Consider the following 14,958-nt stretch of genomic DNA (forward strand, 5'->3'; position numbering starts at 1 on the left):
GTTTTTATTTTTCAGTGCAGTGATTAATAGTGCTGAAAATCCTATAAAATACCTGATAATTACATATATTAGGCACTTACCATACCAAACACTTGTGTTAAATACTTTTTGCACATTTCTCATGGATAATTCACAACATCCCTCTGAGATAGATCCTATTTCCCCCTTCACGGGGCAAACTCCATCTCATGTAAGAAAAGAAATATGCAGAAACATAAAGATATAATTTCCTTTAATTCAGTTTCAAACACCAGATTTTGAGGTCCCAAATAAAAGTTCCAATGTTCATTTTTAAAATAGTTTGATTTTCAGACATTGATTCATTTTAGCAAGTTTTCAGAGTAAATATTGAATTTTAAAAACACATACTCTGCTGTTTATGTGAGAAATATTCTAACTTGTTCTTCCCCTTTTTCTGCTTTGTCTGCTTCTTTTTTCTTTTTTCCTTCTTTTTTTTTAATGCATTGTCCTCAGGATGTTTTTATCTAATTGCCTTTTACAAACTAAGATACAAAATTCCTTTTTTTTTTTATTGGAAACTATTTTCTCCCTATTGACAATATAAAAGGCTACCATTTGTTGTATATGCACTAAATATCAGGTACGATGCTCAATATTTTACTTCATTATCTCAAGGGGTTTTCCCAACAACCTTACAATGGAGGTACTGTAATTATCATCCCATTTTACACATAAGGAAATTGAGGTTCAGAGACATTAAATTACTTGCCCAAGATCAGAAAGTCATTGGTAGAACTGGGATTCAAACATATGTCCATCTGACTCAAGCTTGTGATTTAACTACTACATTATATTACTGCTATAGAACTTTCCGTTTTCTGTGTTTTTCTGTACACAAATGTCATTACTCTTTCAAGTAGAATTCAGCAATATGAATATTGTTTTTCAGCTGTGAGTAGCAGAGTGCCCACTGGTTCAAACAGTTCCTCTCAGACGGCAGAATGTCTTACACCTGAGCCCTGTTCACAGTCTCCAAGCAATGTGGCTTCCCAGTCTGTGCCTCCTGTGTATCCTTCAGTTGACATCGATGCACATGTGAGTAGACTGCTTTATTTATTTATTTATTTATTTATTTAATTTATTTGGCTGTGTCGGGTCTTAGTTGCAGCATACGGGGTCTTCGTTGTGGCACGCGGGATCTTTCATTGTGGCATATGGGCTTCTCTAGCTGTGGCGCGTGGACTCCAGAGTGCCCAGGCTCAGTAGTTGTGGCATGTGGGCTCTCTTTGTTGTGGCCCATGGGCTCTAGAGCGCAAGGGCTCAGTAGTTGCAGCACGCAGGCTTAGTTGCCCTGCGGCATGTGGGATCTTAATTCCCCGACCAGGGATTGAACCCTTGTCTCCTGCATTGGAAGGTGGATTCTTAACCAGTGGAGCACCAGGGAAGTCCCTAGACTGCTTTATTTAAATTTATTTTGCACATTCTGATTTTCTTTGGAAAGGAAAAGATTCTTTGTACATTAATTGTGAAAATAAATATTATTTGCTCTTCAATCAATAACCCCATTGTAACAGAAAAAAATCTAAGTTTTTTTTTTCCTTTTCCTAGACTGAGAGCAACCATGACACAGCATTAACACTAGCTTGTGCAGGTGGCCATGAAGAACTTGTATCTGTACTCATAGCACGAGATGCTAAAATTGAACACAGAGACAAAAAAGGTAAGAAATGTTAGTGAGAAAGTTGGAGAGTAATTATATCAGAAAACAATTCATTTTTTACTATCAATAAGTGGTTCCTAGACTATTCAGTGAAAAAATGGGTTCACATATTTCAATTAAGAATATCTGGATTTGTTAATCTTCAGAGCCAAATTATTCTTCAAAAATTCAAAAATTAGACTTTAGATCATCAAGGAAGCAAGTTGTGTTTAGCTTTCTCCTTAATCTAAAAGTAGAGCATGCAGAGGTATCAAAGTTTATTATGAGTATAAACTTTAATAGTTTTGTTTGACTTAGCATTTTCTTTTTATCAGGTGTTTATGGGGTTTTGTCACTAACAAATTAGGGTTTAAAGCAGTTTTATGTTAAATGATTATAAGTATCTGCCCTAAAGACCTTTTCCTACTAAAATAATAGAGAATTAAAAACAGTGCCTTAATATGTTAAAAAACACAAATTTGACTGAGATTTTTATTTTCTGATTTAGGTTTCACACCACTGATCCTGGCAGCAACAGCAGGACATGTTGGAGTTGTTGAAATCCTTTTGGATAAAGGTGGAGACATAGAAGCACAATCTGAACGAACTAAGGATACTCCGCTTTCATTGGCATGTTCTGGTGGACGTCAGGAAGTATGTTAATGTTAATTTTCATTTCGTAAACATTTTACTTGTATTTTAAATATGCATATGCTTAGTAATTTAGCTATATGAATAAAACTTGCATGTGTTTTGACATGTTCTATATATTAAATTTAATGAGAATAGTAAATGCCCTTTTAAAGAATGTTTCTTGCCTTTCAGGCAAAATAAAAATTCTCTTCATCCTTACGTTTATTGGGATTCAATAGAGCACAGTCCTAACACATGAAATGCAAATTTATCACTCAATAATTGAGGAATAGAAACAGTAACAACTTGTTATTTCAGTATAATTGGAATTTCATAGCTCTGAATTCCTTGATATGAAATTGACTTCATTTCTGTAGTGCTGATATTTGAATATTTAGGGTCTAATTAAAATGTTAAGTATTTAGACAAGGAAGTTATAGGTCCCATTTCTTTGTGCTTCCTTCATTATAAGATGGACCCTTGGTGTAAACTAGATTTCTCTGTTCATATTTTACTTTGTAGGTAGTAGACTTGCTGCTGGCTCGGGGTGCAAATAAAGAACATAGGAATGTGTCTGATTATACACCACTGAGTCTAGCTGCATCTGGAGGATATGTTAATATCATTAAGATTCTGCTTAATGCTGGGGCAGAAATTAATTCAAGGTATCTATCACCTGTTTATTTTATTACTCATGATTAGTAAATTATTACCTTGGAATTAAGTGTTTTCCCCTAAATATTTAGACAGATACCATTTTTAATTAAGATAGTACTAAAGTTGCAAGGCCAACAATTATTCCTATAATGTGCTTATAAGTAATCAAAGCTTATTTCAGCTAACGTTGCTGTTTTTAAAGAGGTTTCATTTCAGAAAACACTGTTATATATAGTTGGAAATTTATGGCCTCTGAATAGGGATTATGTTTTAAATTGTGAGATTTTCCTATTTCTAATTATTAGTCTAAACAAATAAAATCTATTCATTGGAGTTAGAAACCTTTCTTCTTACTGAAGCTTTTTCATTTTTTATGTTCTCTATGCTTTTTAAGAAAGCAATAGGCAACATATTATTTTAATTTTCTAAGCACATTTCCCCCCTTAGGACTGGGAGTAAACTAGGTATTTCTCCCCTGATGTTGGCTGCAATGAATGGACATGTTCCTGCAGTGAAACTGCTACTTGATATGGGTTCAGACATTAATGCCCAAATAGAGACCAATCGGAACACAGCTCTCACCTTGGCCTGTTTCCAAGGACGAGCAGAAGTAGTGAGTTTGCTTCTGGACCGAAAAGCCAACGTTGAACATAGGGCAAAGGTAAGCATTTTATAACTTGTCATCTACTTCAGATATATTTTTAATAGAAAGAGCAACTTAAATTGAATGTACTATTTTAAATTGTCATAAGTTAAAACTGATGCCCCAATGCAGAACTGAAGAATAGTTCTAAACAATGTGTCACTGACCATTGGTCAGTGGCAGACTATCACCATTCATGACTTTTATTAAAGACAGTGAAGAAAAATAGAATCAGTACTTTTTTCCACCTTCAGCCTTGAGTGGCTTTTTATTAATCCTCCAGTTTGCAATTTTTGAATGTAGTAAATTCTTCTGTAGTAAGATATGTTTGTAGTAGGATTATTTTGTATAGTCCTTTAATGTAGATTTTTAAAGAACTCCTTTAATGAGGCATGTACTTACCATTGGTAAAAACTCCAATCAAAAAAATTGCTGCAGGGACTTACCTGGTGGCTCAGTGGTTAAGAATCCACCTGCCAATGCAGGGGACACGGGTTGGATCCCTGGTCCAGGAAGATCCCACATGCCGCAGAGCAACTAAGCCTGTGCACCACAACTACTGAGCCCACGCACCACAACTACCGAGGCCGTGCACCAGAACTACTGAAGCCCACATGCCTAGAGCCCGTGCTCCACAACAAGAGAAGCCACCATAATGAGAAGCCTTCACACCACAACAGAGAGTAGCCCCCACTCGCCACAACTAGAGAAAGCCCACACAGCAACAAAGACCCAATGCAGGGACTTCCCTGGTGGTGCAGTGGTTAAGAATCCACCTGCCAATGCAGGGAACACGGGTTCAAGCCCTGGTCTGGGAAGATCCCACATGTGCACCACAACTACTGAGCCTGTGCTCTAGAGCCCACAAGCCACAACTACTGAGCCTGTGTGCTGCAACTACTGAAGCCCACGCGCCTAGAGTCAGTGCTCCGCAACAAGAGAAGCCACCGCAATGAGAAGCCCGCACACCGCAACAAAGAGTAGCCCCCGCTGGCCGCAACTAGAGAAAGCCCGTGTGCAGCAACGAAGACCCAACACAGCCAAAAATAAATAAATAAGTTTGTTAAAAAAAAAAAAGCAAAAAACAAAAAAGACCCAATACAGCCATAAATAAATAAATAAATAAAAGCATGACTATTAAAAAAAAAATTGCTGCATAGATTATACAATTAAGACAACTAAAACCTAATCTGACCACGACAGATTACTTTTTGTATTACAAGTATTCAGTGTGACCCATTTATATATTAGAAGTCCTAAAGAAAGCCATATTAGTTTGGTAATGATACCAGTAGGAAAAGTCTTCTGGTGAAATGTTGGAGACTAATGAGCAAAGACACATGCATAAAATTTATAAAATGATATTTTAATCTATTTTACCCAAGTTTGAGTAGCATTTAAGGAATTTATCCTGGGTTATTTAGCAGACTGCCTTTTCAGATAGAGTATATTCTAAACAAGATAGAGTATATTCTAAACAAAGTTTTCCCATTGAACATTGTGCCATATTTAATTTTCTTTTTATTCGTTTTAATATTTCTGTTTGTTGTGCAGAGCAGTTATTGTCTCATGTAAATTTATAACAGTAGAGATGTTATGAAATTGTTTATTTTTCTAGCATGAGGGTAGTATAAGAGAAATCATTCTAGCATGTCTAACTGAACCTAACAATTTTCACTTGCTGTTTAGTAAAGCTTAAGAGTGAATGTTGCTTAGCTCTCTTGTGAGAGAAAATCAGAAACAGAATACACATATAAGTCAATTGTTTCAGTCCCTTAAAGAAATTAATATAATTTACTCACATAATTTTTTGATTTAAACAGACTGGTCTTACCCCCTTGATGGAAGCTGCTTCTGGAGGATATGCAGAGGTTGGAAGAGTTCTCCTAGATAAAGGAGCAGATGTCAATGCCCCCCCTGTGCCTTCCTCAAGAGATACTGCTTTAACAATAGCAGCGGACAAAGGTCACTACAAATTTTGTGAGCTCCTGATTAATAGGTGGGTAAATTTTATATTTATTTATAGAATTTCTGTGATCCCTTTCGCATTTCAGAGCCTTTACAGTTGATAAAATTGTTTTACTTTATTGACATTTTAAAGAACAGATTATTTGTTTGCTGTTTTATAAAAGATGAAAGACAAATTAGAGAAAAATAGAAAAAGTCAGCCTCTTCCCATAGGAAACAAACCATATTAACATTATTTGATTTTTATAGGGGAGCCCATATTGATGTTCGTAACAAGAAGGGAAACACACCACTTTGGTTGGCATCCAACGGTGGTCATTTTGATGTGGTGCAGTTGCTAGTGCAAGCAGGTGCTGACGTGGATGCAGCAGATAACCGGAAAATCACACCTCTTATGTCAGCATTTCGCAAGGTAACTTAATGTGGGGAAAAAGGGTAGAATTTGTTTAAAACTACTAAATTTTAAGTTGAAATCATGTGAGAAAGATAAATTGGTCTTGAGGAATTGACTCTGTTCCTATATACAAACCTTTGCTGTCTTTCCACTTTCTTTGTGGCCAAATCTAAGAGCTATATGGTAGTTCCCTATAAGCAACTTGGTTGTTAAATCACTTGGTGTCTTGACTAGTTTTGTTATGTTTTTGTACATAAAACGTGAGATTTAAGGACAGATATTATATGTAGATGAATGTTTTCTCTACCTAAAGAACAAAAACAAGTGGACTCTCATAAAAATTTATTATACCTCCTGTATATATTAAGGCTTACTTATCTGCTCTATTTTACAAAGCTTTCCCATTGCAATTGTGATAAAATGTAAACTACTTAACGTGGCTTACAAAGCCCTGCATGATATGGCTCATGCTAGCCTCAAACCGATCATTTCTATTCCCCTTCCCCTTTGGTCACTACACTTCAGCCACTGGCCTAGAATGCACTAAATTTTTAAATTCCTGAGGGCCTTTGCTCACTGGTTTTCTTTTCCTGAAATGTTCTTTCCCTTACTCTTCACCTGGCTCACTTCTCTTCATCCTTTAATATCTACTCATCCTTAAAAATCACTTCTCAGAAAGTCCTTTTCTATCTCCCAATCTGAAAAGTTTCTCTTGTTCTCTTTTATAGTTCACTGTTATTTTCCTTATCTCATTTTGTAATTATACATTCAAACATGTATTACTTTTTTAATGCCCATCTCCCCAGTCAGACTACAAGATCTATGAAGGCTAAAATTCATGACTGTCTTTTTCACCAGTGTTTATACCCAGTTGTTCAGCTCAGTGCCTAACACATACTAGATGGTCAGTAAATAGCTATTGAATGAGAGCAGTGTAAGTTATGAGTCTTAAAAAAAATCTTAAATATTTCCCTTTTTTTTCAATTTTTTTCTTTCCTTTTAATTGAGGTATAATTTATATATAGTAAAAACACAAATCTAAGGTACATGAATTTTGATAAATGCATTCACCTATGTAACCCACACTTCATAAAGATATAAAATACTTCCATAATCCTAGGAAGTTTCATCATGCCCATTCTCAGTTAATTCCCTGCCCCAGAGGCAACCACTTTTCTGATTTTTGTCACCATCAGACTAATTCTTTTTTTTTTTTTTTTGTGCCGCACCATGTGGCGTGTGGGATCTTAATTCCCCAACCAGGGATCGAACCCGTGCCCCTTGCATTGGAAGCGTGGAGTCTTAACCACTGGACTGCCAGGGAAGTCCCCCCATCAGACCAATTCTTGAAGATTAAACGAACTTTAGTAGGAGGGGAAACAATGCAAGTTTGGTTATGTTAAAATAGATGTACTTATAATTGATTACAGATCATCCAGCCCCTGATGATGGCATTTAGAAAGTGTTTTACCTAGATTCAAGTCATAGAACTCAAGATAAATATGACAACCTACCTCGTTTAGTTTTGTAAGATAGAGCCAAAATAATGCTTTGAAATCTAGAACATCCTCTTTGTTTTCGGACTAATTTCCCTTTTATATTGAGATTCATTTCACATCACCAATTTTTATTTTACTAATAGATTTATTCTAGGAGATATATTTTTTTTAAAGTTTGTCTATTTTCAATGGGATGTGGGCAGATTAAATTCAGGAGAAATGTCGTTTGGTCCACCATATATTTTCCAGCATGTTGTACTTATCGTTTTCTGATTATAAACTCAACACTGTTTTTACTTTCATAATTTCAATTTTAAGTTTAGTAAACTCTCAAGTGTTACTGTACCTTTTACCCTTAAGTTTTTAAGCATATGGGCGAATTTTCAAAGTATTCTTTTGTGTATTTTTTGTTATACTTCTTACAGGGTCATGTAAAAGTTGTTCAGTATTTGGTGAAAGAGGTCAATCAGTTCCCTTCTGATATAGAATGCATGAGATACATAGCAACAATCACAGATAAGGTAGGTTTAATATGCTGTTGAAGCACATTTTTGTTCTTTGTGGAATTATATGCCAGAGTATATGTTAGCAGACCGTTCTTTTCATCCTCTATGAGACTGATCATCTGATTTTTCTATGCTTTAGTTTCCCCATTTGCAAATGAAGAATGGGTATAATATTCTTTATAAATTATTTTGAGATTTCTTTCCTATTATGGACCATAATTACAGTGACTGCAGCTAAAGTTTATTACTAGACTATTAGCCTGATTAGAAAATTTTCTAAGAACACAAACTTTTTAGAAAATGGTACCTTATTTTGATTTTTCAATCAAAGACTAGACTCAAAGGATAGCTTAATTTGGTTTAGTGAATATTCAGTAATTTGAGGCTTTAAGCCCTGAACTTTGGTATACTTATCAGCTCAAGTTTTATTGGCCTGTTTATGTGTTCCTATATTTATATAATTCCATTTTCCACTATAGGAACTGTTGAAAAAATGTCACCAGTGTGTTGAGACAATTGTGAAGGCTAAAGACCAGCAGGCTGCAGAAGCAAATAAGAACGCAAGTATTCTTTTAAAGGAACTTGATCTGGAAAAGGTGAGTGGGAAAAATAATTTTCCTTATTAGAAATGGTTGAAAATCTAGTAGAATAAATTTGCCACTGATATGACCATAATCTTAACAAAATCTCTTTTTAAAAAATGATTAATAGATTATCAAACTACCATCAATTTTTTGATTCTGACCTATACATAAAAAATATTTTTAACCATGTAAGTGAGGAATTAGTTTTTGAGCAGATCACAGTTTTCCAAATGACATTACTGCCTAAGTGGTTTTAATATTAGTCTGGGAAGAAATTTTTTAAAACATTGGAAATCTTTTGTTTATTATAAGATCTGGGCTATAAGTGGTTTATTAGATCCTTAATTAAAGAGTAAGTGTCTAAGTTTCCTAGGATGTGTGGTAGTAAAATGGAAAAAGTTAAAAAAAAAAAAGGTCGCTTTTCTGACACTCAGTGTGCTTACCTTGAAAAGGAGGGTGTTGTTATGAACCCAGAAGTTATATTAAAAGAATAAATAGCATAATCAAGTAGAGTTATTATAGGAATGCAGGAGATAGCTTAACATTAAGATATTTTGTTGATGATAAAAGGAAGGAAAAAGATCATTTTGAGAGATGCTAAAATTTTGACATCAATTTTTAGTTTATTTAAAAAAAAACAAAACTTGTAAGTTAAAAACAGAAGAAAAAATTGCTTACAAATCAATGAGAAAGGGACTTCCCTGGTGGTTCAGTGGTTAAGACTTTGCCTCTAATCCCACATGCCTCGCGGCCAAAAAACCAAAATATAAAACAGAAACAATATTGTACAAATTCAATAAAGACTTTAAAAGTGGTCACAAAAAAAAAAAAACATTGAGAAAAAGATAACTTGCCCAGAATGAAAAATGATCACACAAATGGGCAATTCACAGAAGAAATATAAATGTTCAATAAATAGATGGAGAACGCTCAACTTCATGAATAAACAAAGAAATGCGCAGTGAAAGAGTGATTTAAATTTCTTTTACCAGATTAGGAAAACTTAAAATTTAAAGGTTTGATAATAGATATTGATGGCTAGAGTGTGGAGAAATTAACATTCTAGTATGATTTTTGATGTATGGTATAAATTAGTATAACTATTAATGGAGATGATTTGACAAATGCATTAAATTAAAAAGGGTGCATACCTTTACTCCAGTCACTCCTCTTCTAGAAATTTAGCCTAAGGTAAATACTTTGACAAATGCTCAAAGATGTGAATATACAAAAGGACATTCACTGTTAAATTGCTTATAATAGGGGCAAGGGTATAAACCTTAAAGTTTTATCGTTAGGAAATTAAATAAATTTTAATACCTCCATGATAAACTTGATTACAGTTAAAATCAGAAGGGGAAAAATAATATTCATTTTAAAATGAAGTTTGAAGTTTGATGACTACTAAGGTCCCTCCTATGTTCTATAATTTTTATTTTTGTGTAACTACCCAGGGATATGGTCAGCAATTCCTTAAACAGCCGTTTTGCTCTTATGCCAACCGAGTGATGAAACTGCATATTCAGTTAATAATTATTTTTTCTCTTAATCCTCAGCCCCTTTTTCATTTACATAGGGTGTTGACAGACTTTTTATTTTTTTATTCTTTATTTTTTTAATTTTAATTTTTAAACTTTTTTGGTTTCGCCTCATGGCTTGTGGGATCTTAGTTCCCCGACGAGAGACTGAACCCAGGCCCTTGGCAGTGAGAGCGCTGAGTCCTAACCACTGGACCACCAGGGAATTCCCAACAGACTTTTTCTATAAAATGCTGAAGAGTAAATATTTTAGGCTTTGTAGGCCCATACGATCTCTGTCATAACTCCTTGACTCTGCTGTTGTAGCACGAAAGCACCCATAGACAATGCCTAAATGAATGTGTTCCAATAGAACTTTATTTATGGACATCAAAATTTTAATTTCATAATATTTTCACATGTCACAAAATATTCTTCTTTTTATTTTTTCAACCATTTAAAATGTAAAAGTTAGTCTTAACATTCAGGCCATAGTTTGCTGACGCCTGATTAGGTAAATAAAAATGTCAAAGAGTAACTTACGACTCAGAATGGTAAATTATAGTTTTGAGGAAAATGCTTTACTTAATTACCAGGACAACTGGACTTCATTGACAAATTCTTATGGTGAGCCTTTTTTAGATAATTTCCATACAAATATGAGTAATTTGATGTGTTTTCTGTTTGTTTCGAATTTTCATTATGATGTGAAGCGACCATTACCATGTTCCCCTGTCTGAAAAAAAAATATTTTCTAGTACTAACCAAAGCAAAACTATAAAGTAAGACAAAAGTAATTTCTGTAATGGCCTCCTGTGGATATTTTCATAGTGAAATTTGTTAATACCTCATAAAGAGCATAATAGCTGCATTTTATTTTATTTTTTTTAACATCTTTATTGGAGTATAATTGCTTTACAGTGGTGGGTTAGTTTCTGCTGTATAACAAAGTGAATCAGCTATACATATACATATATCCCCATATCTCCTCCCTCTTGCTTCTCCCTCCCACCCTCCCTATCCACCCATCTAGGTGGACACAAAGCACCGAGCTGATCTCCCTGTGCTATGTGGCTGCTTCCAACTAGCTATCTATTTTACATTTGGTAGTGTATATATGTCCATGCCACTCTCTCACTTTGTCCCAGCTTACCCTTCCCCCTCCCCCCTCCTCATGTCCATTCTCTACGTCTGAGTCTTTATTCCTGTCCTGCGCCTAGGTTCTTCAGACCCTTTTTTTTTTTTAGATTCCATATATATGTGTTAGCATACGGTATTTGTTTTTCTCTTTCTGACTTACTTCACTCTGTATTACAGTCTCTAGGTCCATCCATCTCACTACAAGTAACTCAGTTTCATTTCTTTTTATGGCTGAGTAATATTCCATTGTATATATGTGCCACACCTTCTTTATCCATTCATCTGTCAGTGGACATGTAGGTTGATTCCATGTCCTGGCTATTGTAAATAGAGCTGCAATGAACATTGTGGTACATGACCCTTTTTGAATTATGGTTTTCTCAGGGTATATGCCCTGTAGTGGGATTGCTGGGTTGTATGGTAGTTCTATTTTTAGTTTTTTAAAGAACCTCCATACTGCTCTCCATAGTGGCTGTATCAATTTACATTTCCACCAACAGTGCAAGAGGGTTCCCTTTTCTCCACACCCTTTCCAGCAATAGCTGCATTTTAGTCAAACAAATGCCACATAAATCTATGGATTTGCCTAATTCTGGACATTTCATATAAATGGAATCAGACAGTATTTGGTCCTCTGTGACTGGCTTCTGGCAATTCATAATGTTTTCAAGGTTCATCCATGTTGTAGCATGTATTAGTACTTCATTTTTTTTTTTTTTACTGCTGCATAATATCCCATTATATAGGTATACCACATTTTGTTTACCCATTTATTAGTTGATGGACATTTAGGTTGTTTCCATTTCATAGGTATACAGGTTTTTTGTTTGTTTTGTTTTAACTTGGAATGCTTCATGAATTTGTGTTTCATCCTTATGCAGGAGCCCTGCTAATCTTCTCTGTGTTATTTCAATTTTTTTAGTATATATGGTGCTGAAGCAAGCATGGTGTACCAGTTTTTGTATGAATATGTTTTCATTGGGTATATATCTAGGAATGGAATTGCTAGATCATATGGCAGTTCTGTGTTTAACCATTTGAGAAACTTCTAGATTGTTTTCCAAGGTAGCGGCACCATTTTATGACCCTACCAGCAGTATATGAAGGCTTCAATTTCTTCACATCCTCACCATGATTTGTTTTATCTGTCTTTTTGATTATAGCCATCCTAGTGACAGTGAAGTGGGTATCTCATTGTGATTTGATTTGCTTTGCTTTTCCCTGATGGCTTGTGATATTGAGCATCTATCTCTTCATGTGTTTATTGGCCATTTGTATATGTTGTTTGGAGAAACGTCTATTCAGATCCTTTGCCCATTTTTTAATTGAGTTATTTGTCTTTTCATTATTGAGTTATGAGTTCTTTATAAATTCTTGATACAAGGCCCTTACCGGATTAGCAAAATTTTTCACCATTTTATGGGTTGTCTTTTCACTTTATTGATGGTCCCTTTGAAGCACAAAAACTTTTAATTTTGATGATGTCCAGCTTATCTATTTCTTCTTTTGTTGCTTTTATAAATGTATGTTAAGACTGACATCTATGGGAAACCCCATGTATCATAAACAAAAATATAATTTCATTATTTATTTTAAATTACTGCCTTATTGATAAAATGAGATACCTACTTTATTTGCAGTCAAGAGAGGAGAGCAGAAAGCAGGCTCTTGCAGCTAAAAGAGAGAAAAGAAAAGAAAAGAGAAAAAAGAAAAAAGAGGAGCAGAAAAGGAAGCAGGAAGAAGATGAGGAAAACAAACCTAAGGAGAATTCAGAGCTACCAGAGGATGAAGATGAAGAGGAGAATGATGAAGATGGTGAGAAATGAACCATCTGAAATAGTGATAAAATTCTTCTGTGTTCATCAACTTCATTTTGAGTGCTTTTTGCTCTCAAAACTCTCAAAACTAATTCTAGTTAAATATTCAGTTACTTTAATCTGAAATAGACAGTTGACTTCCATAGTAAATACTTCGAAATATTTTACATTGTAAAGTGACACAGAGAAACAGAAGGGGGACGGCAAGCACATAATTTGAAGACATTCAGTTGTAATTTAAGTTCCCCTGTAAAAACATTATGTATGTCCTAAAAGTGATACAGTAAGAGGTTTGCCAGCTTTTCTTCAGGTTCTTCCCTACCCTCTCCTTCCCCAGATGGAAACTGGGAAGAGGTCCAGTTCCTCAATAGATTTTTAACTAAGGTTCAGTCTTGAAGCTGTATAGGGTTGGGGTCCATTACTCTCCAAGAGTTGTTTATTGTATAGTCTGGCAGTGGTTGTAGTAGGCAAATAATTTTGCTCTATTTGAATTCTAATTCTAAAATGCTATTTGAAAAATTTCTTAAATTCAAACTGTATTGTGATTTTTGGTTAGTTTATGAGACTAGCATTTCAGATCTTAAGAATGTTAATATTTTATACCAAGTTAGACATCAAAATATGATATAATATATTTGTTCTCACAACAGTAAAGATTTCTTTATTTACTAGTGAATACTGGTAAAGGGAAAATATGACCTAAGGGTCTGAATTATTAGGTGTATTCTGTCACAATTTGTTTTGAGATCTGTGGCTCTCAGTGTGATTTTTATCCTTTTTCATGATTTCAGTGGAGCAAGAAGTTCCCATAGAACCTCCTAGTGCGACCACCACCACCACAATCGGAATCTCTGCAACATCTGCAACATTCACAAATGTGTTTGGGAAAAAAAGGGCCAATGTTGTGACAACTCCCAGCACCAATCGGAAAAATAAGAAGAACAAAACAAAAGAGACCCCTCCCACTGCACATTTAATATTACCAGAACAACATATATCCTTAGCACAGCAAAAGGCAGATAAGAATAAAATAAATGGAGAACCCAGAGGTGGCGGTGCAGGTGGGAATAGTGATTCAGATAACTTGGACAGCACAGATTGCAACAGTGAGAGTAGTAGTGGTGGTAAAAGCCAAGAGTTAAATTTCACTATGGATGTGAATTCCTCTAGTGATAGGAGATACCCCTCACTGCTACTCCATTCCCAAGAAGAAAAGACAAGTACTGCTGCTTCCAAAACTCAGACACGGTAAAATTTTCTGACTTGTTAACTCTGCACCTACCTTTCCTTTTTCACGCCTGGCACAAGAACTTGAAGTAACATAAGTTGTGTTAAACAACTGAAGTCTACCACATTACCTGTCTTCAACATTTAAAACTGAAATTCACCAGTGTCCTCCTTATCATGTGCTAGTTATGCAATGAGATTGTTAGAACTTTTAACATTCAACTTTGAAGCTGAAAATATTAGCGTTCCTTGATTTTAACTGTCATTTTTATTGATTATATATAGTCCTTCTGGCTTCTGAATCCATTTTAATACTAAAATAAATAATGGACTCTTTGCCCTATTTCTATTTTTCTGATTGTTAATAATTTGATGTGCCAAATTTTTTTTAACAAGGTTTTTGGTTTTTTTATATAAATTTATTTATTTAATTTTGGCTGCATTGGGTCTTGGTTGCTGCACGCGGGCTTTCTCTAGTTGTGGCGAGCGGGGGCTACTCTTCGTTGCGGTGCGCGGGCTTCTCATTGTGGTGGCTTCTCTCGTTGCAGAGCACGGGCTCTAGGCACGTGGGCTCAGTAGTTGTGGTGCGCAGGCTTAGTTGCTCCGCAGCATGTGGGATCTTCCCGGCTCAGGGCTCGAACCCGTGTCCCTGCATTGGCAGGCGGATTCTTAACCACTGCGCCACCAGGGAAACCCTGATGTGCCAAATTTTA

At 35.2% G+C, this 14,958-nt stretch overlaps 1 protein-coding gene and 1 non-coding gene across 12 annotated transcripts in view; one reads left to right on the plus strand and one right to left on the minus strand.

The window, feature by feature from the left end:
* The window catches only part of LOC118891978 (ankyrin repeat and KH domain-containing protein 1), a 120,834-nt gene that overhangs the window by 87,429 nt on the left and 18,447 nt on the right, over positions 1–14,958 (plus strand). For all 11 annotated transcript variants that reach the window (XM_036845942.1, XM_036845943.1, XM_036845945.1 and 8 more), the window contains 11 exons: positions 911–1,056; positions 1,570–1,681; positions 2,169–2,314; positions 2,816–2,958; positions 3,398–3,611; positions 5,417–5,592; positions 5,811–5,973; positions 7,880–7,975; positions 8,440–8,556; positions 12,842–13,016; positions 13,810–14,266. In XM_036845942.1, the coding sequence (XP_036701837.1) occupies positions 911–1,056; positions 1,570–1,681; positions 2,169–2,314; positions 2,816–2,958; positions 3,398–3,611; positions 5,417–5,592; positions 5,811–5,973; positions 7,880–7,975; positions 8,440–8,556; positions 12,842–13,016; positions 13,810–14,266 (1,945 nt within the window). The remainder of the gene's footprint in view (positions 1–910; positions 1,057–1,569; positions 1,682–2,168; positions 2,315–2,815; positions 2,959–3,397; positions 3,612–5,416; positions 5,593–5,810; positions 5,974–7,879; positions 7,976–8,439; positions 8,557–12,841; positions 13,017–13,809; positions 14,267–14,958) is intronic.
* Positions 12,038–12,147, minus strand: LOC118893689. Its single transcript, XR_005019545.1, has one exon. It is a non-coding gene; the product is annotated as a U6 spliceosomal RNA (small nuclear RNA).

The sequence above is a fragment of the Balaenoptera musculus genome, chromosome 3, assembly GCF_009873245.2.
Source record: "Balaenoptera musculus isolate JJ_BM4_2016_0621 chromosome 3, mBalMus1.pri.v3, whole genome shotgun sequence".
NCBI classification, from domain to species: Eukaryota; Metazoa; Chordata; class Mammalia; order Artiodactyla; family Balaenopteridae; genus Balaenoptera; species Balaenoptera musculus.